The following is a 24,746-nucleotide window of genomic DNA, read 5'->3' as shown; positions in this document are numbered from 1 at the left end:
ATGCTATGAGGGACTTTGTAGAGAAGGGTTCCAAAAATTCGACCACCTGGGGCACTGAATTGTGTCTTAGTGTGTACCCCTGCATTTCACACTGCACCAGCACCATCATCAAAACCATCCAGGACCCGCCAATGATGATCCAGACGCCCAGGTGCTATAAGGATTATAGAGACAAATATCTAAGTGATATGAGCGATGCGCATAAGCGATATAGGCGCATGCCCACCAACAGTGACCTCATCTTATTATCACACATAGCAAAGGCTTGTGGGCTGGACTTGCAGATTCAATGGCAGGGTCCCAAGCCACCGCCTAGTCACAACGGTGTCGGCATTGGTTGTTGTCTGGTCTCCTGGATACTTCCGTGCCCGACAGTTCATTACCAAGTCAACATCTCCAGTTGTCATTGAAAAGGTCCTACTTTTTGTAAGCAGGAAAAAGAGGGGAGGGGGATGTATGCATGTGTAAGTGCAGTCGCTGCTCTCCTTTCTGCGCAGCACAGGACGGCGAAAATTCAAGGTTTTTCAATACAGATTAAAATAACGACACGCATCGCTCTTGCCGACTGTCTTTCGGCAAAAAAATCCGCATTAAGCTAAAATTCTTCAAGAAGCTGTCCTTCATTCCAAGTTCAAACGAATGGTATATTGATCAAGACAAGGCATAAATTAATTTTCGAAAAGACGATTTGTTGCAACCAGAAATATGGCAATTCATAAAAACCATCACCTGATGTCTTAACTGTCACAGGTGGTTACAGCTACAACGCAGAACGCAATTGTGCCGTGAACGATGCCTAGCGGTAAACAAACAAGCTATTATCAAGTTAACGACTAGCTGAACAGCCCGCATGAAGACGCATGACTCACTCAGGACGACGGCGATGAAGGAAAAAGCGCATCCGAACAGCTGCCTGCAGACGACCAGGAAGCCGTGTCGCGGGTGGTCCTGCAGGTTGTAGTCGATGCCCATGGCGCACTTGCAGATTACGTCCAGGGCTAGCGCAGCGTACATCTCGCCCGATTCGAATTCTTCGCCCGTCTCCGCTTTCCGGTCGATCTTGGAGATCAGTTTTTCTACCGCTGAGATGATGCCCGGAGACATCTGACGGCAGGAGACATAAAAAATGCCGTACCTCTTAGGATAGTGCCAGATTCAAGTAAAGAAATATAACAGAGTGCGAAAAAAAGGATGAGTTGTGACATTACTACCCGTATTAACGCGATAGCATTACAAGCCTGGTCAGGAAAAAACGTTCGTCGGTCATTAACTCGCCCATTGGCTGGAGAGAAGTGACGCCACCAAAGTGAACAGTTACCATTTGCCGGAGGCAAGTGACGTCACCAGACCAGAAGTCGCATCTCTTACACTAATGACATCAACAGTTTGTAGTGCTGTAGCATTGCGGACGCATAACGTAATGAGGTATCCCTATGAATTTTTTCTTCCGAAAAATATCCCACGCTCCACTGACTTTCCTTCTATGCCCGAACGGGGAATTCGGTATGTTGAAAACGATTGGGGTTATACAACCATTCAGAGTAGAGCTCATGCAGCTCATACAAAATTAGTTGCTAGCTGAGTGGTATGCTTTTGACATACCAAATCTGGTCGAGTGCTTCTCATTAAGTCTTTGGAAATTAAATAACAGCACTTCAAAGCTATTTTTTTAAGCACGAAATGTCCCAGCATCCGGAATATTCTCTCTGGCTTCGCTTTCAGGGTTGAACAGTATGTACAAGAATATGTCTCTTTTTACGACATTGTTGTTTAAGAAATTGAGGCGTAATATTAGTGAATTTTTAATAAAATCAAATTTTTTTATCACCGAAGCATGTAAGAAAGGCGAAAAAGCCCACGGGAAGTCTGAACAAGGGTATTCGACTCTGTGCAAACCTTCGCAATCGTTTATATGATATCCGTATTTAATTATTTTAAGAATCCGCATTGATCACTGAATTGTTTAATTATGACGATTCATAAAATATGGGCAAAAGTTCATTTCCCTGCCCAGCAAGATAAGATATGTTAGTCGCTCTATAGAATATACTGTTTACGGCATACGTTATAAGCTACAATTAGGTCCTGTAAACATAATGTAATGTATTCTTAAATTATAGAGGGCCGAGGTTACTGCTCTGAGGTGCACACCCTTGCATTGCTTACATATTGGATAACTTCCTATCAGCCATTGACTGTTAACTACGAGAACCTAAGACTGCAAAATCTGAATGAAAGCAGCATGAAAAACGACAAGTTTCTTAGCCTTGTTTTAGCGCCCGTTCCCGGCACGTTCAAGCGAACAACATTCGGCAACCCCAACAAAAGTGAGGCCGAACATACAGCCGAATATGAAGCCGAACTTTGGGGAGAGTGGTCTAAAACGCGACAGACAGCAAAACTCAACATTTAGCTACTTAGCGGCCCCGACGTTTGAATGAGCAATCATATTATTTCAAAGTTAGGCATTATGACTCACCATGTATCCTCTACAATTGAATTTAAGGTTGAGCAGACTGGCTTTTTCTAACGAGAGGAAAAAATTGTACAGTGCGCCTTGGTGAACAAGAAAGCAGTCGAAAATGCGCGAAATTTTGCTCGCCACAATATTGAAAATTGGCGTCATACATTAATATAAGTTTTTAGTTATTACAATTTCTTATTGGTCTAACATTATGGAAAGGTTAGTAATTTTCGCTTCTCGGGTGATTAAGAGAGAAGAATTTTAGCAGCGCGCTACATATGGGGCAAAACGCGACGTGCTGATGTTCTGGAAGGACCAAACTAAGCGTAATGTTCTTATTGCTAGCTCTAAAGCTCTACCTGTGTTTTTCCTATCTCTAGGATGGTCTGAATATACAGAAAGAAAACAACGAATGCTGACCAGCACGTAGAAAACATAATAAAAGCCTTGGAGAGACACAAGCAGCGCTGGTGCCTTCAAGAGTTTTGGTGTTCCCAAAGGCGCCCACCGCTGAACAGAGAAGAAAATGAGAAGACATGATAGGTAAAAACTGCATTAAACGTCTTCGGGCCTGAGCTTCGTATGTCTGGTGGGCCCGAAGCGTTATTCTAAAACACATTTTGAAAGTGAAACCAACCCGCCGCGGTGGCTTAGTGGTTAGGGCGCCAAGCTACTGATCCGGATTGAGTAGAGTGGAGAGCAGGGCGAGTCGGTACATGATTGAAGAAGGAAACCAGAGCAAAAGACTAAGACACAGGAACCAGCGGTGTCCTGTGTTCCTTGTTCCTGTGTCTTCGTCTTTTGCGCTGGTTTCCTTCTTCAATACTGATCCGGAGTTCCCGGGTTCGAACCCGACCGCAGCGGCTGCGTTTTCATGAAGACAAAATGCTAAGGCGCCCGCGTGCTGTGCGATGTCAGTGCACGTTAAAGATCCCCAGGTAGTCGAAATTATTCCGGAGCCCTCCACTACGGCACCTCTTTCTTCCGTCTTTCACTCCCTCCTTTATCCCTTCCCTTACGGCGCGGTTCAGGGGTCCAGCGATATATGAGACAGATACTGCGCTAATCCCATTCCCCCAAAACCAATTCTTAGTATAAAGTGTTCTCTCTGGTCTTCAATCACATTCAGAAACCGTGTGCTTACGCGCTACGAATCGAATCAAATCGCATGTCCACTCAACACGGCTGAGCGAAGGAGCAACTGCTGGGAGGCGAAAACAGAAAATAGCAGCGACAAAAGCAGGAAGTTCAAAAACATTGCGTATACAAGCTACACGCAGAGCCCGGAAACAGGACTGCGTAGACTGTAGTGGCCTATGGAGAACCTGCGCTCCCAAGGTGGCACTGCAATTGTTCCATTCGGTGACTCAAAACTGCTTTTGTCAGCCGCTTAGGCCGCTGCAAACGCGAGAACACATTCTGCGCGATTAGATACCCGCGTTTTACTGACAGCATTCATTGTCTAGCTTCTCTCGGCGTAGCCCAGATAGCTGACGCACGACACGTGCGCCTTCGACAGAGCGCGGAGGCTCACGCCAATAAGCGCCTGAAGGTGGCGCGGAAAAGTACTAATAGTACTACCCAAAACTGCTTGCTCTTCTCGCTAGGCATTGTGTTATGGCGCTGCAATCGGCACTGCAAATTTTAGCGCAAGTTCCCCATGGACCAAAGCAATGCTGGGTTCGGTCTGAGTACAGTGTCTGTCATTTGAAGAGACCCACAAAGGTTGCGAAGATGTCCATGGAACCAACTTTTTGTGCATTCAAGGCATGGACATTAAATATCTTATTTTCAAAGGACATCTCATTTTCCCCCTTATTTTCAAAGGAAATCTCATTTTTCCCCTTGCACAGTCCCGTTTTGCCTGAAGGGGTGGGAGAAAATGAGACCTTTTGAATTTATAATTTCACTAAATTTTAGGGTTTTTTTTTCAGCTCTCTTTTACATATTTACATATTTGATGAGTGTGATTCCAGTATGAAAAAAAACAATTCTGCAGTATTTGTTTTTTTACGCGCCAGTTTTTTAAGATCCCGTTCAAGGGGAAAACACCGTAGTGGCTTAGAGTCGCGAGTAAAAAGCTTAACACAATGACGTCACCGGAGCAGCGAAAATCGCACCGCGCGGCTGACGCGGCGCTTTGCTTTGCGAACACACCTGGCACTTTTGTCATGGACGTGTTCTTGACCGCAGCGCCGAGCGTTGGTATCTTCCGCTCTGGTGGCACGTCACTAGTGCTGACCTTTTTTATTCGCGACTGTACACTGGCGTGCCAAGAAAATCCCGACTGGCCCAGAGGGTCATGACGTCACACGTTAAGGTACAGAATATGAACGATTAAAACCTAAATCGTCGTTACATGGTCATGGCATGACTCAAATGCCATCATCGCATGTGGCAATGTAAACCGAATAATTACACAGAAAAGGAAATTGGAATAATTAGTTGGGCATCAAACCCATTACGATTGGGTTGCGAGTTAAACGCGGAACCCCCAGGACACTGAATCACGTTCGTTTGATTTGGCTAAAGGGAGACCTTGTGTGTCCTATGCTGCATCATGTGGTCTAGTATGTCTTTTGATCTACTTTAATGAAAGCGTATAATTAAAAACATGTACTAATTAAAAATGTCGAAAATACCGCCATTAACGCTATCGCGTCATGCTTTTAAGGCGGAGCTTTAGAGTTCCGCTTACTTTTTATATCTGTTAATAGAAGATAATGGTGATTATCTGCAAATTTTTATCGCACTTTGGCCCACTCTTCCCTCACTGAAAACTTCCAAAATTTTCCTTCAAAGCGGTAGTCGGCAAGCCAACCTTACCTCTCTACAACCCGCGTGGGATTCGAACCACCGCTGGCGTAAACAGAGTAGTTTCGTTTTTGGTTGCCTTAAAGCACTTCGATACCGCCGAAGCCTCTCGCGCTGCTTGATCTTAGTGGCGGCGTCGTCGTCATTGTTGTTGTTGTTGTCAATGGCATACATTGGCACATGCCCACACAGGGGTATCACCAAGAAGTTGGGTGCACAGAGTGTTTTTCAGATCGATTGTTTCATGGACGAAAATAAAACGTAAGCTGGGGAACAGAGAAGTAAACAAAAAGAAGGAACACCGAAATAAAACGGGAATTGCATAACGCAACCAGGAGATGGACACTGTGCGCCTCTTGCTGCGTTTTCTCACGTCGTCCTCCAAACATTTCGTCCTTTCGTTCAGTGCTTCCGAACACTAAGCGCCAGTAGCGCTGGTACCATCGTCAAGCAATGTCGACACTGCTGCTAATGGCAGCTTTGCGTAGCCGCACACGAAGGTGAGACAGCGGCCAAGGAGGCCGAACACGTCATTAAAGGTGCACTGAAGAGGAATCTGAACTCCTCATTTTACCTTGGGAACTCCATCTACACGTTCCGAGCATTTTTAGAAACTTCGAAGTACTGTCTTGTTCTGCCGATTTTCCTAATTTAAATTAGAATAAACGTCCCGGCTCCCGCCTTTTATTTAACGCAACGCTGAAGGTAGGAGGAGTCAACCAACGCGTGGAGTGTCTTTCAGCCAGTTCTGTGGCGGCTTTGCTTTCGCTTTTATTTAGTTTTTAGGCTTTTGTGAATAAATAGTTTCGGTCGGAGACAACATAGCCGCAAATTATGCCCACGTAAATAAAAAAACACGCACGGACTCTTTGATTTATGTATCACTCCGCCGATGGCAGAGCGGCAAGCCACCACGGGACTGGCTGAAAGGCGCTCCAGCGCGTTGATAGACTCCTCCTACCTTCAGCGTTGAGTTAAAAAAAAAGGCCGGTAGCCGGCACGTTTAATTAGATTTGAATGGAGAAAATCGGCCGCACAGGACAGTAATCCGACGTTTCTGAGAATGCTCGGAACGTGTAGATCGAGTTCCCGCGGTAAAAAGAAGAGTTCAGATTCCTCTTCAGTGCACCTTTAAGACAAAAAAGTTGGAGCGAGAGAGAGGTAGGGAGCGTCAATCAGCGAAGACATTCAGGAAAGGTGAGTGTGCGCTGCGAAGCGCGGAGGATATACGTGGCTGGACTTGGCAGCACATAAAGCGACGAAAGCTGTGAAGGAAGCTTGGTTTGTAATCCTGGTAAGAAAGGCGCCTGGCGCTGGATGCTAATAAAGCTGTGAAAGTAGCCAAAAGGGCAATGAGCGCTGTCTAGCTTGAAGAGCATAAAAGGACGAAGACAGGGGAACTATTTGAAGCCAAATGCCCGAGGCAATACAACTGTGCGGCCGCCGCCAACTATGAGCTATGAGGTATTTGCTTAAAGTGCGACTGCCATGACACCTGAACTGTCATCGCTTCATTGCGTCTACGTGCTTCAAATAAAGTTACGTACGGTGGCACAGCAGTACCGCGTCGAGGAGATAGGGCAAAAAGGTAAAACGGGATCAGTGTTGGCGTTGCTGGCTCGGGTGGCACCAGTCTCGCAATTTTGTAGAATCTGTGAAAAGCCATGGTCTGATGAGCATTTTAAAACTGCCAACCGCTTTTGAAAAGAGTACAAACAACCGGGATGGACCCGAACACTGAGCCTAGGCTATGACGCGATAGCCTTATTGTATTAATGACCATTTATGCGGAACTGGCCATTCTCTTCTTTACATTCACAGATCACCAGGAGCCCTCATACTACTCCTGGTTCAGTGGTGCAGCGAATAAGCGATGCGCCACGGCCCTGCGATGGCAGGCGCTGCCACAGGTGGTACTTGTGAGACCCAGGTTACTCTTCCCAAGCAGCCACTCGCGACCAATCATTAATTTAACTTTGACCGGCCGCTATCGAGTTAATTTAACAAGTGCAAGCCGTCTCCCTCTTTATTTGCCGTAGAGTAAATTGGAATCGCGAAGGGTACGCACCATCTTGAGCTTGTTGGTGGTGAATGAAGGCGTGAGAACGCTTCGCACCTCCTTCCAACGAGTGGATGTGAGCTGTAGCAGTCCCTTGTTCTGCGGGCTCGGAGGACGCTTGGCCTGGAACAGCAGCTGCGAAGGAGAGCAGATCGACAAGGCACAATTTGACAAGGCTGCAGCTGTGTCGAGTGGGTGAAACAAGGAGAAAATAATCTGCTTACCAGAGGTTTTACATCAAGTGAGCGGAAAAGGGCTGTGCCAGCTCGTCAGAGTGGAACTCGCCAACCAGTATCGAGTAATAACTACTGTTAAAGCGAACAGCCAGACTAGCACGGACTTTAATGCGTTCGATTTCTAGTTCAGTTTACCGAATGCTGCTTTCGCCGGTCTTGTGAAAAGGCTCATGCAAACATTATCGGAAGGGGTTGAGTGAGCGTTGGGTCTGGCTGATACAATCCCGAATGGTTATGTTAACCAGTCAAGCCCACTTGAAAATTTCCACGCAAACACTTTCTGGCCAGGATTATATTCTTGTGATGTGACCTTTGGCCGCAAAGAGGAGGGTGGATCTACTCTGAACGCCATTGTTGTCTGGCCTTCACAATGGGAACCACTGTGGTCTCTGGGCGCCTGAAAGGACTTCACATAAACGCTGTTGGATAGGTCTTTCTTAAACTCTCTACTCTTCCCGCTCACATCAAGATGATGGAATGAAGCCTCACTGTTCGTAACTTGAAAACGCTCTTCCTTGCTACCAACTGCCAAGAAATAATGATTTCTTTTTAAACCTCTACACGTATTCCCTTCTCTCACGAAGTACGCCACCAGTTGCTTTTATGCTGAGCACTGCCACGTGCCACTCCACTCCCTAACTGTTGCATTTGTGATATGCTGCAAATTATTTGAAACCAGTTTCGATTCCGCAGCGTGCACACGAATTGGACACTCACCGCTCTGTCCGTGAAGTCGTGGAAGTCCTTCACCTGGATCTGCCTGAGTAAGTCTAGGTCTGCCACCAGTATGACGGGTCGGTATCCGTTGAAATACCTGAAATAACGAGCGTTCACGGAGTATGTCAGCGGCTGGGCTCGTCAAGAAAAGCCAGCTTCCATACAGACCAAGACCTACCTATGACGAAATAATGATCGGTGGCGCTGCTTTCCCCAGTTTGGTACGGCTGCTGTCAACAGTCATGTTTACGCCCCTTAAACATGCATGTAAACCAACGTTTTCGAGCGTCTCTCATAGCCAGAGTCGCTTTGGGACGTTAAACCCCCATGAAGGAAACCAAAGTTTTCGAAGCGGTTTATTTATTTGAGATTGCACTTATGATGTCGTATCTTCATAAAGAAAAGCTAAGCACACTCTTGCATCGAACGTGAAGGTACGAAATGTAATTTCAAAGGTGATGTATTTTCAAAACACATCGATACGTCTGTGCGGGAGTCACCCTCGGCTGTGGGTACTGGGCAGCTATAGGAATGCAGCACATAGAAACACATGTAAGGAAAAGTTCCCTAACTATTTTTCTCTCTTCACGGCGCTCCCATGGAGGCGGTCGTTCGTAAACAGCGAGTACTTTGAACAAATGTATTGGTTGGTTGTGAAACTTTATTTCCAGCGGATATAGAGGGGCGACACGAAGTCGCCCCCCGCTTAAACGGCGGCCGCTATCCCTTGGGCAGCGGCGGCGTCTTCAGCCAGCTGGAGGAGCTTGATCTGTATCCCCGGGTCGGGGCTGAGCAATAGAGCCTCCCAATGAGCCGAGTCGGTAATGAAGTGACTCGCTGGTAGGGACTGCGGGCAGTTCCAGATCATATGATTTAGATCGGCTTTCGCATCACAATTTTTGCATTTGTTTGAGTAGAGTCCTTCCGAATAGAAGCTACACAATTGGGGATTTGGATAAGTGTTAGTTTGAAGTTTACGCCAGGCTTTGGCCTGTTGCTTGCAGAGCGTTTTATCTGCTGGGGGGAATTTGAGTCTTGCAAGCCTGTAGTGCTGCAGGATTTCTCTGTAAGAAAACAACCTGTCCTTGCCAGAGTATAGGGCGGGTGGGCTGCACGACCCAGCTCGGCGGGACAGTTCTCGAGCTAGGTTATGAGCCGCGTCATTACCAGCGAGGGAAGCATGAGCAGGCGTCCAGATTAGGCGAATGCGCCGCGTGGGCTGATACTTTAGCAGAATCCGTGCTGCTTGTGGGGAGATTCTTCCAAACGTGTAGTTACGTATAGCCAATTTTGAGTCGCTGACAATGGTTTCTGCCGAGGATCCCACAATGGCTAGAGCAATGGCTGTTTCTTCTCCAACATGTGTGTGCTGAGTGCGTATAGTGCCCCCAGTTATGAGTGTACCACGTTCCGTGGTGACCACAGCTACCATCTTGTCAGCCGAAGAATCTGCCGCATCTACATATACCACAGAGGTATCATTAATAAAGCGTTTGCCTAATGATTTGGCTCTCTCTGTACGACGTTCAGCGTGGAAATCTGGGTGCATGTTCCGAGGTAGTGGAGGAATGACCAGAAGCTGGCGTATATGTTTGGGAAGGTCAGTTGTGGGTCCGCCTTGTCGTTCGTATGTTATGCCTAGTGTGGACAGAATGTGTCTGCCAGCTGGTGTGGCCGATAGTCGTTCGTAATGCGAGACGGTTACCGCTTCAATAATATCGCTTAGGGTGTTATGAAGACCGAGAGCTAACACTTTCTCAGTCGCTGTGTGCATGGGTAGCCCAACTGCCTATTTGACGCATTTTCTGATTATGGCCTCCACTTTTTTTTTTGAGCTGACTTGAGATGTAGGTAAGGGCATACGTAAGCTATGCGGCTTATCACAAAGGCTTGTACTAAACGGAGAGTATTGCTTTCCTTCAAGCCCGAGTGGCGGTTTATAATGCGGCGAATGAGTCGCATAATTTGCTGCGAGGTTCCCTGAAGCTTCCGAATTACGTCACCATTGAAGCCGTGTTCTTGTAGAATTAGGCCCAAGATTTTAATTTTGGGCACTCGAGGAATGGGGACTCCGCGAATACTGAGTTCGATGGCCGGTGGGGTTTGCGCAAGGGATCTGATGTTGCGGAATATGAGAAATTCAGATTTGGCTGGAGAGCACCGCAGCCCCCTAAGGTCTACATAGTTCCCCACGATATCTACTGCATGCTGTAGTCTCTCCTCGATTTCGGCATCATTGCCCTCGGCTGTCCACAAGGTGATATCGTCAGCATAGAGTCTGTGGTGGAGTTGCGGAACCTGCGCTAATTGGTGTGGAAGTTTCAACATTGCAACGTTGAAGAGAAATGGTGATAGGACCGATCCCTGCGGGGTGCCCTTGTTGCCGAGGGGGAAGTCATGCGAGTGGAGACATCCTACTTGAAAATGCGCCTTTCTACCTGAGAGAAAGTCGCGGATATAGTTGAAGGTGCGGGCTCCCACCCCGAGTTCATGCAGGTTCTCCAAGATCGCATCATGTCTGACATTGTCAAAGGCCTTTTCCAGGTCAAGTCCAAGAATTGTATGACAAATTTTTCAAGGACATTTCGAAGCTGATAATTTTTTTAAATGTTACGAAAATTTTGTGTTATGATGGACATACCCCGCCAGGCGATCTATTAGCTTGGTGTTCGTTCAAATTGCAAAACCTTCTTGCGGGGTCAGAAGTGCTGCAGCTGCACTTTATTTGCTCAGTAACATATCGTTAAAAGTAGACAGCCTAGATGGCTCTGCATGCAAAAGCAGTTCTTAACACCGTGGTAAAGGAACTAAATCGAACCGCCCACTGTAGGAGACGACGGCACAGACGGCATTCCCTGTCACTTGTAGCAGGCGATGCCCCGACTACCTCCGGTAGGGTTGCATAGGGTGTGCCTATGACCCCTACCGCGACAACAGCAGAGTCAAACGTGTAGCCGTTAACACTAAGCAGCTCAACCGTGGGTCTATCGTTTTTTAAAAATCCGAATGCATGGGGAATGTTCAGTTGTCCTCGTTATGCAAATGCTAGAGTTACAGCACGAAGCTAAGTTTCGGTCAAGGCCATCTGTTTTCTACACAGCCTCACCACGAGTCACCAAAATTGTAAAATCTTAAATATTTCTTAGAGACTACGTATCCTTGTAATAAAACATCGAAATACTGAGCGTAACACGAAACAAAGCTTTGATACGGAATATTTTCTTAAACTGCAGCGCATTCGAAGGTAATACAACCGTTACGTGAGTTTATTTCAGAAGGTTTTAGGCATGCGAACTTTCGCAACCGATAAAAGGAAAGCCTCAGCCAACTGACCAGCGTATCTACTAGAGCACTCGCCTGCGTCTCGGCAAAGTGTGGTGATCACTGTTTGAGATTTCACTGGCCACTCACTCTGAGAAGGAGGAGCACAGTATGGGTGATGTAGGCGATCAGTTAAGGCACAGTGAGATGTTTAAAAATGTGGCTCACTTGCACTTCAGCAGTCCTCTTGCAGGTGAGGGGGGGGCGTTGCATTCATACGCAGGCCAAAAATGGATCTTCGACACAAAATAACGTCGCTTCTTGAAACCACTCGCATGATGTTAAATTTTTCGTTCGCTCTGAGTGCATCAACAGCATTCATTCATTCATTCTTGCCTGATCTTACAATATAAAAACGGCTTCATAATATCTCTTAATTTTGTTTCTGGCCCTTCAAATTTCTGGTGATTTTATTATCTCGAGCAGGATGAGTTCATATGTAAGGCGAATGGGAGAATATATAGACAAACAGGGCATGGTCACAGTCAGGGCAGCCATATTTGGTCTTCGCGCAATTTTTTGCGTTCCAAAAGTAGCGCTCTTATCAAGCTAAACTTAAGTTTGGGTAGATAGCAAGCGGCTGACTGTGGTTTATTTTGAATCTTTACTTTTACACCCTAAGCATTTTCCGCTGTAAACTTAAATATTTGGGTTCTGACTCTACCAACTGGATTGTACCGTTTTAGAGACATTAATGCTATTTAAACGTTTAATTAAGATCGCGGTAAGGTTAATGATTCCAATGAATATTTGTAAAGTTTAAGAAACGCTAGAAAAGGAACGTAAGGAGCAGTATACAAACGCTGGACCCAAACAAAATATTAACATTGTTTCTACGTTTCGGAGTTACCTGGGGAGTGCTTCCAAAGCTTTGTTCTCGGAGCACCGATTGTTTTTAATTTTCTCACCAGTTTTCGAGTTTCAAAGTATGATTTTACATCCAACGATGGTGCCTAGGGGTTACGGTTTCCTTTATTGACGTACAGTCGGCACCTGTGGAATTCGCGACAGCCAGCCATAGGATATTAACGAGCTTCACTGCACTACAATCCCAGGATTTGATCGCTAATTCCTCGGCGACTTATATAATTACCGCGGTTTAGGGTAAATATTTTGTGGCGGTGTTTTACAACACTTGTTTTCCACTGGGCCGTTGCAAGGGAACGCAGAATGCGCTGCGCTACCTAGAAACTGGGCCGCATTAGAAGAACCCAAGCTGCGGGTCGGTGGCGCCATCTCGATTGAAGTTTTCGAAACTTCAGTTACACTCGTTCTATGAATACCTAAGAATCCCGCAGGAGTAGACAAATCTAGACAACCAAAACCAATAAAAACAAATCTTGTACACAGGGACACTCATTGTGAAAAGAACATGGCTAACATTGCAGAAAAACGCACTACAAAGAAGGAAGTCACGTACCCGACGACGTCGCCATACTGGTTGATCCATTCACGGTAAGCCTTGGTGGGCGACTATAAAGCAAGACGGAGATTCAGAAAACGTCTCAGCAGACTTATTGCTGATCAAAAATTTCAGGTGAAAGCAAAATGAATATCACAAGGAGAACAGTTTTCAAAGCTCTCGAAAAACATGCAACTGCACACCACAAAAACTGTAGCAGAATATAACTTAAAAAAAACAGCAATTGTCTACAATGGGTTATGGTCAGCGGCATTTTCTATTACGCTGCTGACCAATCACAACAGTAAGCAAAAGCAGCTTTTTGGTAATACCAAATAAGCCAGAGGCATAAATATACTTGAGCTTACATATAGTTTCTTCGATAGGTTAGCTTTTTGTTTATATTACAAGAAAAGCTTTAACAGGTGACTTTTTTCGTCATGGAGGAATTCTGTGCAGTGGTAACTACAAACTTAACTTGTATCCGACTATAGTCAGCACAGTGTGTGATGTTAAGACAGCGCTCCGTAAAACACGGAATCGTATTGGGTGAGGGTAAACCCGCGAGGTTTTTCTTTCAGTGTTTTTTTTTCAGTTGTGGTGATAGATGCTAACACATGTTTGTTGCGTGCTCTCAAATATGTTTATGTGCTTGCCCGGGAAAAGTTGCGCTGAATAACTGTTCTAGAAAAAATACCCCACGCAAAGAAGCCATTATCCGTTGGCTTCAATCCCTTTTGCTGAGAATGCTGCTTCTGTGTGATGTAATTGAGATGACAACTGAAAAATAACATAAAAAGGTTCAACAAACCACTCGGCGTCTCCTTCAGCATTGGATAGATAATGTTAAGTTATCGTTCTCTGTGAGTCGACAAAACATTTTTGGCAAACGTTCAGAACGATCGATGTTCATTGACACGCCGATTTCGGCAATTTTCTGTAAATGTTCGCACAGCGGTGAACCAACATTAGCCTGTAAAAAAAACTGTGTTTCACGTAATCAGTGCATATGTTTAACTGTCGCGCGCAAATATCGCACGCTCACCTTCCTGTACATCTCCATGATATTGCCGAAAATGATGTTAGGTGGAGGCCCGGGTATGCCGCACTTCTTGAAGAAATTGAAGTGCTCTTTTCTCTTTCTGCAAATGAAATGAAACGAACCCACGCAACAAATTTGGTTTATCATTGCTTTCAGTGGTGCGAGAATAAAAGAATCTACGAAGGAATGCTGGGAACGTAACACATGAAAGAAAACAAGAAAACATTCTAAACCGTCACCGCAACGGTCGCCTGGTGGTTCGAGCATCCACCTCTCATGCGAGATGTTCTGGGTTCGATCCCGAGTACCACTGGGTGCTCACGGGAGACACAATGGCTACCAGCTTTCGCTTGAACTGGTGCTGGGGTTTTTTCGCGTGAAATATTTGGGAGATGGTTCTTTGACTCTCGCTTGAGTAGACGAAAAAACCTTGTGTCATGGCACTCTTTGGCCACATATGCCTTTGCGCCGTAAAAAATCACCTTCTACAAGAAAAAAACTGACAAGTGTAACGCGTGCCTCTCCTTGTAGCAAGTGATATGCTGTGCCCATAAATTTGAAACTTCATATTGTGGCGGTGGTTTTGAAGTGCCTTCGAATTTACCGTGCGGCCCACGGGCAGGAGGGCCACACGAGTCGAAATACAATTACTGGCAAATGAACGAAAAACGTCAGAAATTTGCACCAAAGAGAGTAAAACACTGAGTTACTTAAAACATACTCTAAGAATTACGCGTTCATAGTTTTCCCTATAAGCGGAACCGGTGTCTGTGGAAAAACCACGGCTACTGGCGATTATGGTGGCGCTCCAAAACTATGCCGACTGAAGAACTTCCCGCACGGTCATAGCCGCGTATGCGACCTGCAGTAAAACCTTTGTCTCCTGAGGTCTCCTGACGTGGATTAAGGTCTCAGTACATGGGAGGAGGTTTCTAGGCTCGGCTTCTTCAAAATGCGTGTGCGTAAGCTGGAATGTAACCCGCGAACTCGGGCTCATCGACCAACCGCCACAGACGCTGAGCCGCTGCAGCCGGTAGACATTGAAATAACGCTAAATGAAAACACTCAACGTAACAAGATATATAGATAATTTATTGCCTTGAGAATGCAGGTGCTTTTTTCACCGAAAACAGCACGATGATAAGCTAGAGCTGTGAGGTGTAGGTGGCTGAAAATGCTTCTGAATGGCGGAGCTCTATAGCCAGTGTCATCAACCGAATGCCATCACCACGCGGCTAATCTCTTCTTAATACCCTGTCACGCTAGCATGACTTGGGATCAACTACAAGTTAAGATCGATTTCATGAAAGTCAGTCAACACCATTGGTTGGATGTCCTCCTTTGGAGGCGAATTGCTGCTTCGTTCGTAAGATGTATGAGACTATATTGTGTTATTGCCGACAAAGAAAAAGAAGCGGTCGTACGCCGCCTTGTTCAACAGCATGAAAGTTACCGTACACAACCTGTAATCGAGCGGGGAATCAATAAAGAAAAGAAAGTAGTTGAAAAAATAGCCTGCCTTGACTGCAAGCGCTTAGCAAAGCATAGCGCTCCTGCATTTAGTGCAGCTGTTCTGCGCTACGTAAGAAAAAAATACACAGCAGCACTGCAATGCGCACAATAAACCGGCTCTTGCTGAAAATTTACCATGAAGATACGATTCAAAAGATACCGTGAAGATACCGTGAAGATTTGATTCAAAATTAGGTGACGTTACCGGCCGGGTATATATAGCATGACCGGTTGTTGATGCAAGGTATTGTTTGGCCGGAGAAGGGATGAGGAAGGATAGAAGCCCACGTTTGGGAACGATAAACAAACATGTTTTCTGGCACTATGAAGAAACTTATTTACATTATTTAGAAAAGAACAAACAGTCATGAATAAAGAGTTCGTAGCGTCGAGCGACTGAATGAGCCTTGTCGCCAAAGCCCAGATCTTTCGTTCCTACTCAGGACCCTCGTTAAATTGACTGAGGCCCCGCCTCTCTCACCACACGAGACACAGATCGGAAGAGTCGCCGCACAAGCACGCTGAGCCCCCGTGGGAATGTGCGAGGAGTATTCGGAGGTCCGCTGCTACTTCGTCCGAAGCTGTCAGTCACGGTTAATTTCGGGAATGCGTCATTGTTCTCTTCCCCTATCGTCTGACCACTGTCGATCGCGTCTTGCGAGAAAACAGACAAAGGGAAGGTCATCTGCCCCCTTCCTATGAGCGTGGGAAAGGTTCCGCAGGCGAGTTCCCAGCACATCTTTTTTTTTTCGTGGGGTCATCGTGGGGTCACCGAACTGCTACCCCGTGGTCTTCCCGGTCGATTAATCTGCGCTTTAATCGATGCCGGTCGATGAATCTTCGCTTTAATCGCCGGTGTGGAACCCGTTCATAACAGTGATTATAATTATTTAATTCAACGTGTGGTGTAGCATCACGAAACTGCGCGTCGGCTTTGAAGGATGCCGTAGGGGACGGTCCCGGATTGATTTGAGGCACCAGGGATTCTTTATTGAGCTGTGACATCACAAAGCGGCAAGGAGTTTTTTGCACTTCACTTCTGCCGAAATGCGTACTCCGCTGTCAGCACTCCAACCCCCGTCCTCGCGCCAGCAGCCAAACGCCAAACAAGCTGAGCCGCACCCTTGTGGGCAATCACTAGATCAAAATAGGAAACCGCGAAACGTGCTTCCATCCGGATGATTTACCATCAAGGAGAAATGAAACGCGAGCACAAACAATAAAAAATTATTAGCGGTTGGAGAAGAAATACAGGCGTGCCTGTTAACACTCACAAAGAGCGGTCTTCATGCCTTCGATGCGAAAACTAACTGTTCTAGTAATTGCCTTCATAGTTTAATATCTTCAAGTTTTGGCAGTTTCTGTTTCAATGCTCTTGCTCGCGTTTCTTTTGACGCTGATAGTACAACATGCCATCGAGGCGCGATAAATGATGTGTAAAAACATAATGACAAATCCCTTATTTTCATGTGCAGATGACCATGTTATATGGTTCTAACGGTTGGATAGTTCCACACAGGTTTATGGCTAAATAAGAGAGCGGAAATTTTGCAGACAACTTTAAAGCATGCAACCTCGTTTTCAACACTCCGAAGCATTCGAGGAGAACGAGACTCAATGCAATTCAAAAACTAATACATAAAATAATTTGTGTCAAGGGCATTTGGTGTGCTGGCTCGCTTGCGCGCCTGTTGCACAGGTCTTAACTTCTCTTTTTTGTTTTTTTTTTGTTTAATTTTTGCATTTCTGCATTCACGCGACATTGAGAGTGGCCGACTTGGTGCCGTTAGACAGGTCTTTCTCGCTCCTCATTCAGTCGTTTGCGGCGTGAGCGCCAGTGCTGCGATTTTTCTTTGAGGTAGTGGGGATAGAATGAGAGTTAAAGCGCCCGGGGCAAAATCAGCGTGGCTCGACGCACAGTTCCACGAATGCAGCGCAAACAACAAGCGACGCATAATTAGTTCGTTGCTCAGAATACTTCTACATGGACTCCAGAAGGTTACAGCAGCAGTTGATGACTATTGTGAAGGATTGTGTGCATAGCGACGTATATCTGGCAGGTCTCATATATGGATCTCAAATTCCCGATCCTAATTAACATTTAGGTGTGGCTACGGATCAGTAATTGCCGGCAGAGTAATTACAGGAAGAATCTCAACCAGTAGCTTACAACAACCTCAAATCAATTCAAACAAGTTATAAACTGTGCCAACTGTGGAGATTTTTCGTTGGTCAGCCTTGCAGAGCTCTCTTGGTTCATTGAGAATTCAAAATTCAGGGGGGCTTTTTTCCCTAATGTGAGCCTTTAGAGCGGTGTGTTGCTTGTGCCACTGATGTGCGGTTAAGGTGTTATTTAAATACACAACTGTTGGTGAATATTAAATACTGGAGACAGTGGAGGGCATTTGGGAGGCATCCGTCTGATTAGACGACTTTTCGCAAGCACTCTCAAGCGTCTTTGACAACGAGAACTGCATATACGTTGCGAAGAAGTAGCGTAGTCGTTGGCACGCTCGGCTGCGGTACAGAAGTATGGTGATTCGAATCCAATCGAGCTCACAGATATTTTTTTTCTTATCGAGTAGAAGTGCTTAACGGACGGGCGGCATGACGTCACTTTCGTCGTGACTTCCGGTTGGCGATGTAACGGACGGACACGACCTCGACACCGGGAGTATAAGCTATTAAAGGCTTTCGGCTTTAAAAACAACTTTTAGTAAGGCTTACTGACACGAAATTGAGGGAAAAATTTGCTTGAACGTAGCGCCTATTACGGGGCCCCAAAGGCAGCGTCCTCTCTCGCCTCCAAGTTGACCACGCATTGTTGGTGTGCCGGAGCAGAACAGGTTAACAGCTCTAGATACAACTCAATGGTAAAATTACGTCAGGTTTGACCTTTAAAAATAAGTTGTGCAAAAGCGACGCGCACATTTGTGGATGAAAAGATGCAGTGCACAGCATTGTCTGGGCCCTCAGTGATCCAGTAACGTAGTAGTAGCTACGGAATATGATAATTAAGCACAACTAAATAATGCAACTCACTTTCGTAGTGCACAGCGTTCATGGTGGACATCCTTCTATATGTTAGCGAAGAGGATGTAACATCGCTTAACGAGGTACGAGACACGCAGTTGTGTTCTCTTTGTCACGTCTTTTGTTGCATCCTCTCCGGCAACATACACCAACCAGACCGTGTCAGCCATCTTCTGAAATCCTTCTATAAGACGCACCCTTACGACAAGGATGGCAGGCATATTTTAACGCGATAGCGGTAAAAACCCTCGTTCCGCAAAAAATCCGGCGTCGGTGTTGTGAGCGATGAATAGGTTGGCTTAGGGTGGCCCAGGCAGCCAACCCTGAAGAACCAACCTAGGTGACCTACGTAGGTCAAGTGTCCTTTTGACGGCATCACAACTTACACACCGGATTGTGAACAAATTAACCACCATGGCAGGTGGCAGTTAAACTAATCGCTGATCGCGGGAGGTTGCTCGGGATGAGTAACTTGAGCCGCAGAAGACCCACCGGTGGCAGCGCATACCATCGCAGGGCAGTGGCGTATCTCTTAGCCGTGGCACCAATGCAGGAGTGGTATGAGGACTTCCAGAGACATATGAATGTTGTTGTGATCGGAGGCCCCGACAGCAGGAACAGACGAGCCTGGCAGGCGCCATCGAACTATGTTTGACCAAAGGTGCTGTCGTCCTGAGAAGAGGATTAGGAACGGCCCTGGCGACAGTGAGCTGTGACGAAAGGCCTCTCATCCCTTCGTCCGGAGTATGGAATGCGGCATTTCTCCCGAACTGCGCCCTCACGTGGACTGGCAGAAAGACCCGAACAAAGGCGCCGGACCCTCCTCGCTCGCTTGCACCTGCGCGGCCAGACAAAGGGGGGGGGGGGGGCGGACACGGCTGATTCATCTTACCCTCTGAAATTTTCGGGGCCGTCAGGGCGCATCTTTCCCACGGTGGGGATCACCGCCTGCAAAGCCAACGACCTTATGCACCTGGTCAACCCGCCGGAAACAGCATTCCAGGACCTCAAGGCGCCAGGATTCCTTATCGCCTGTGCACGTGTTTGTGAGGGCGGAGCGGTCACGGAGTAAGGGCGGAGACTATGAAGAGTGTGTCTGCCCATTGGATGCTTGATCAGCCACCGGTTTCCGTAGCTAGGTGCCTAGGGAATATCCACTGTATTTAAGCCGCAATTTGGCTGGTTTCACAGCACTTCATCTATGACTTTTTGTCTCCCTGCTTCTGTTGTAAATATGTAAATAAACCTTCAAGTTTACCAACCCTCCTGAAGGCTTCCCTCCGTCGTCTGCAGAGTTCATCGTCATGCGGTGAAGACCTCGGTCCCGATCCCCAAGCATATCAACTGGTTGGCAGCGGTGGGATGGTCTGCGCCTGGTCCTGACTCTGGTATGGTAAGTGCGCGGTCTTTCTCTAGGAGCATTGCCAGGTTTTACAACAGTGGAAAATTGTTAGCCTAGGTAATCGAAGGTTGGTATAAGAGGCAGCCGGGGCTCCTCTGACCACGTGAGTAGAGACTTGCCGTTGCTTAAATAGTCATGGACTGGAAGAAGCTGCGCAAACCAGACCTAGTTCTCGTATGCGGGGAATTGGGCATTTATTGTGGGTCGATCCGTAGAAAACCTGAATTGATTAGGGCAATTGAGGATTTCGGTGCGGACGAGGAGGAGATAGTAGAATGTTGGGAGCTAATTAAGGAGGAGTTGGAGAAGGAAAGGGAACGAAGGAAGCGAGAGGATGAAGAAAAGAAGCGAGAGGATGAAGAAAAAAGGAAGCGCGAAGAGCACGAAAGAAAGCGCAAAGAGCATGAAAGAGAGATCGAGAAAAAACGGCTCGATCTACAGATAGCTCAGGCTGCACAGGCAGAACGCACGAGGCTAGATGTGCCGAACACAGTGGCAAGCCAGGCAGAGATAGAGAAGCAACGCGAACGAGAACTGGAAGAGCTCAGATGTAAAGTTAAATTGCTCAGATGGCAAAGAGCGAGAGCGCGTCTGAGAATTTTTAGAAGAGGAGAAAATTTCCAAAATCTTCTCGCAAATTTTGAAAACATTTGCGCAGATGAGCAGGTAGACCAGGGCGACTGGCCACGGATGTTGACGGCCATCCTTCCTTGTGATGTCAGCCCCGTATTAGCGCGGCTGTCCGACGAGGATGCCAACAACTACGAAATGGCAAAAAGAGTCCTCTTCCACTTTTTCGGCATACGTACAGAGGCACACTCTAAAGATCGTAGTGATGGCAGCGGGCCACGCTCCCATCAGGGCGTCAGCGACCAGCCCACGAACCCCGCTTGGTCAGCTAGGGACACAATTGTTGCTCAGAAGAGCAGAGAAAGGGCCGGTTCTAGCCCTGATACAGATGCCGCTATGGCAAATGAGGCACAGATTCGGCGCCAGAAAGACTGCGGTGAGCCTGTATGTCACCGCACGGAAAGAGAGCTTTCCGTCGAAGAGCGTAACGCAGAGTCACTTGACAGCAGCGTTGAAGCGCCCAGACAGAGCGCAGCGTTAGTTGAAAAGTGCGATGTCACTGTAACCCGGAATGGCAATGACGCTGCTCCGATATCCAGAATTATGGACAGCGAAGTGTTACGCTCTGCGGAGATGCAAATGCGGGCAGACTGTGTTGAGTTGCCTACGGGTAGTGGCCCACGGATACCGCCCGCTGACAGTTCGATTGTAAGCGCAGAGTGCGGCTCAGCGCTGCATCGAAACAAAGAGAAGCTCAGTGATGAGGAAATCACAGTGGCTAGTGACCGACCGCAAGAAAATGAGCTACCTTGTTTAGAAGAAAGAGCAGCGACCGGCTCGTCCAGGAAACGGTCACCTGGTACTGAGAGCAAAAAGCGAGTGGCTTCGCTGCGCGAGAAAAACAGAGAACGCGACAAGCATTTGCCAAATACTACGTCGGCTGCTGGTGTTGAGGCGAAGGCCGGCCGCTTAACAACACGCGACGGCACCGCGAGAACTGATGACAGAAAGGGAAAATCAACAATGGTAGTTTCCCGAAGGCGGCTGCAGCCAAAGAAAGATGTGCGGGTCAAAAGCACCAGAAGTGTGAAAACTAATCAGCAGTGTAACGGCCCGACATCTTCGCCGCGGCACAGGAAATCAGAAAGGCGTCGCTTGCAATACCAACCAACTAAGCGTGCAGGGCGAAAGCCACCTGTTCCATTGTGGGACCACGACAGGAGTTGTCGCGAGACAGGTTACGCGTGTGGCGTGCTGCGCAGAAGGGCGCGCAGCTGCCACCCAAAAGGGCGCCACAGAACGCCCGGGTGTCGGAGGGGGACACAACATGCAAGAAAGAGAGAGAGGAGGAAGCGGCCCTGTCCAAAACCCCTGCACTGTAAAGTTCCCAGGAGCCACCCGAGATTTCAACGCATGTCTTTGCGAAAAAAGGAAAAACAAGAAGAGGAACTAGTTTTGGTTCAGCAGAGTTCCGGGCGTGAGCTGTTGGCGAGGGTTAAGTCATCCAAAATTTGCAGCCATATTGCTCCGTATTAAAGACCTGGCAATGTTCTGAGGCTGGCCGCGTACTGCCTAGCCGGAGGTAAGGGCTGAGCTCAGATCTGATCGCTAATGCTCCATTGAGGACAGTTGCCAGCTGTACAGGTCAAGTGGGCTGACTACTACGATGCCGATTGGGACTCTGACGCCCATTCGTGGTGCACCGACCAGTTGCAACCACTTCGTGGCATCTTCTTGGCGGCGGACGGATTGTTGCGATCGCAGGCCCCGACAACGGGAACAGACGAGCCCGGCAGGCGCCATCGAACTATGTTTGACCAAAGGTGCTGTCGTTCTCAGAAGAGGATTAGGAACGGCTCCTGGCGACGGCGAGCTGTGACGAAAGGCCTCTAATCCCTTCGCCCGGAGTATGGAATGCGGCATTTCTCCGGAACTGCGCCCTCGCGTGGACCGGCAGAAAGACCCGAACAAAGGCGCCGGACCCTCCTCGCTCGCTTGCATCTGCGCGGCCAGACAAAGCGGGGGCGGACACGGCTGATTCATCTTGCCCTCTGGAATTCACGGGGCCGTCAGGACGCATCTTTCCAACGGAGGGGATCACCGCCTGCAAAGCCAACGACCTTATGCACCTGGTCAACCCGTCGGAAACAGCATTCCAGGACCTCAAGGCGCCAGGATTCCTTATCGCCTGTGCACGTGTTTGTGAGGGCGGAGCGGTCACGGAGTTAGGGCGGAGACTATGAAGAGTGTGTCTGCTCATTGGACGCTTGATCAGCCACCGGTTTCCCTAGCTAGGTGCCTAGGGAATATCCACTGTATTTAAGCCGCAATTTGGCTGGTTGCACGGCACTTCATCTATGACTTTTGGTCTCCCTGCTTCTGTTGTAAATATATGTAAATTAACCTTCAAGTTTACCAACCCTCCTGAAGGCTTCCTTCCGTCGTCTGCAGGGTTCATCGTCATGTGGTGAAGACCTCGGTCCCGATACCCAAGCATATCAATGTAAAGTTGAGAATGCGTGACTCCGCATATATGGGCATTGACTCATTAACGCTATCGCGTCTTATCTTTAAGGCGGAGCTTAAGTGTCCTCTCCAATTTTTTTTCTAATTTCTTGATGCTGAAGAAATAAAGCCCGCAACTTTACGCCCTAGCATTGCATCATTTAAAGCTCACCAAGACAGATAGTTAATTGAGCTGCTGCGATTTAATGACTGGCGCAAAGCCCCAGACATGAAAGCGGAAAGAAAAAAAAATTGGAGGATACTTAAATTTCGCTTTTGAGAGTGGAACACGAGAATGTGTTGCAGCACTGCCCGGTAGTCCACGGAATGCCATCAGCCGTTCGGCGCGACGCCTTGCCCGTTAGACGAATCGCTCTGCTACGTACGGTGAAACGGACGCGCGGAGCGGCAAACCATGTAGAAGCGCTGCTAGGCGCTTTGCCGAAACGCGCGGCACTCAAGTTGCAGTCGCAGTTCGTCGGCACATCGTTCTCGACAAACCCGATGCCGCGAACGCCAGCATAGCTTCCGCGCTGAACGACGGGCAGCAAGCCGCAAGCTTCGTGGTGGACGCGCCTTGGATGTGCGCTGCGTTGTTCGCCGCTCACCGCGTGATTCCTGCGTGCCCGCACCGCCGCACGGCCCCGCAGCGCCCGAACGAGACGAGTGGGGGGCGCTGCCGTCGCGCGCTATCTGTCGGGACAGTGGGGTACATTGCGAGGAGGAGGAGTGCGACGAGGAGGATTTTTCGCTCACGGCCAACGCCGCCGACGCCGACACCGGCTTTTCTGCGACACGAGCTCCTTGACGCTGTTGCGTTAAAAAGAACCGCATGGCGGCATTGCTAACAATTGTTTGATTTCTTAGTAACATATGCTCATTTTTCACTGCTTTTTTGCATGTCCATTACATTTTCACTCTTCTCTTCCTTTTCCTGTCGTTCTTGCTGGACGCATTTGCATTCTAATGACGATGTCCCGCAATGAACCATTCGTTGTTAGCTGGCCCTGTTTTCTTCCGATTGGTTTTCTTTGTCTGTGTTGTAAGCCAGTTATCAATTTAGGCAGTATAGACGTGATTTTTTTTATAGCGTGTTTTCTTCCTGGTAGGGATGAGTAAGAGAACGGTTATACGCGGACCACCACACACTGTTCGCCTACGACTGGCAAATAATTCATATTCTTGTTTCTTTTCTCATGCTGTTCCGGTTTGGGTTTCAACAGCCTAAACAATTCTGTGACTCGTGAGGTATACAGATGTAAAGTATAACCGCCGTTTGACCGTTTTAATACGTAGCAACATTTAAGCCAGCCTGTCACAATAGTCGGAATGATAACTCATGAAAAGTAGCGATTAAAAAGTATTTTTTCTGTGCGTCAAGTGGCTATTTTGAACTTGGCCATCATAGCCGCAGTTCGGCTATGATGGCCAGCATGAGAGAAGCATGAGAGAAAGACTTTAATTGGAAATTATATACCAGTTCCAGGAGAATATTACTTGATGGTGGACATCTAAAGGGGTGTGAAAATATTCGGAAATATAGACAGCGAAGCGAATATCATTGCATTACATTTGCTGTACGGATCAAGTAGAGCATATTAAAAATTATTCGAAACAAATCTAATTCGCTTTCAAATTTCCGAATACTTTTGGAATATTCCGCACCTAG

At 47.4% G+C, this 24,746-nt stretch overlaps 1 protein-coding gene across 1 annotated transcript in view; it reads right to left on the bottom strand.

Annotated features, from left to right (window-relative positions):
* Positions 1-17,379, bottom strand: part of LOC144097932 (cytochrome P450 3A6-like) — a 29,952-nt gene extending 12,573 nt beyond the window's left edge. The window contains exons 1-6 of the mRNA XM_077630529.1: positions 17,324-17,379; positions 14,059-14,155; positions 13,032-13,084; positions 8,291-8,387; positions 7,347-7,472; positions 870-1,104 (exon numbers count right to left, since the gene is read on the bottom strand). Coding sequence (XP_077486655.1) covers positions 870-1,104; positions 7,347-7,472; positions 8,291-8,387; positions 13,032-13,084; positions 14,059-14,155; positions 17,324-17,379 — 664 coding nt within the window. The remainder of the gene's footprint in view (positions 1-869; positions 1,105-7,346; positions 7,473-8,290; positions 8,388-13,031; positions 13,085-14,058; positions 14,156-17,323) is intronic.
* Positions 17,380-24,746: the final 7,367 nt, after the last annotated feature.

The sequence above is a fragment of the Amblyomma americanum genome, chromosome 7 (assembly GCF_052857255.1).
Source record: "Amblyomma americanum isolate KBUSLIRL-KWMA chromosome 7, ASM5285725v1, whole genome shotgun sequence".
Lineage (NCBI taxonomy): Eukaryota > Metazoa > Arthropoda > Arachnida > Ixodida > Ixodidae > Amblyomma > Amblyomma americanum.
Note: the sequence above shows the minus strand (reverse complement) of the source record. Positions and strands in the feature narration are given on the sequence as shown.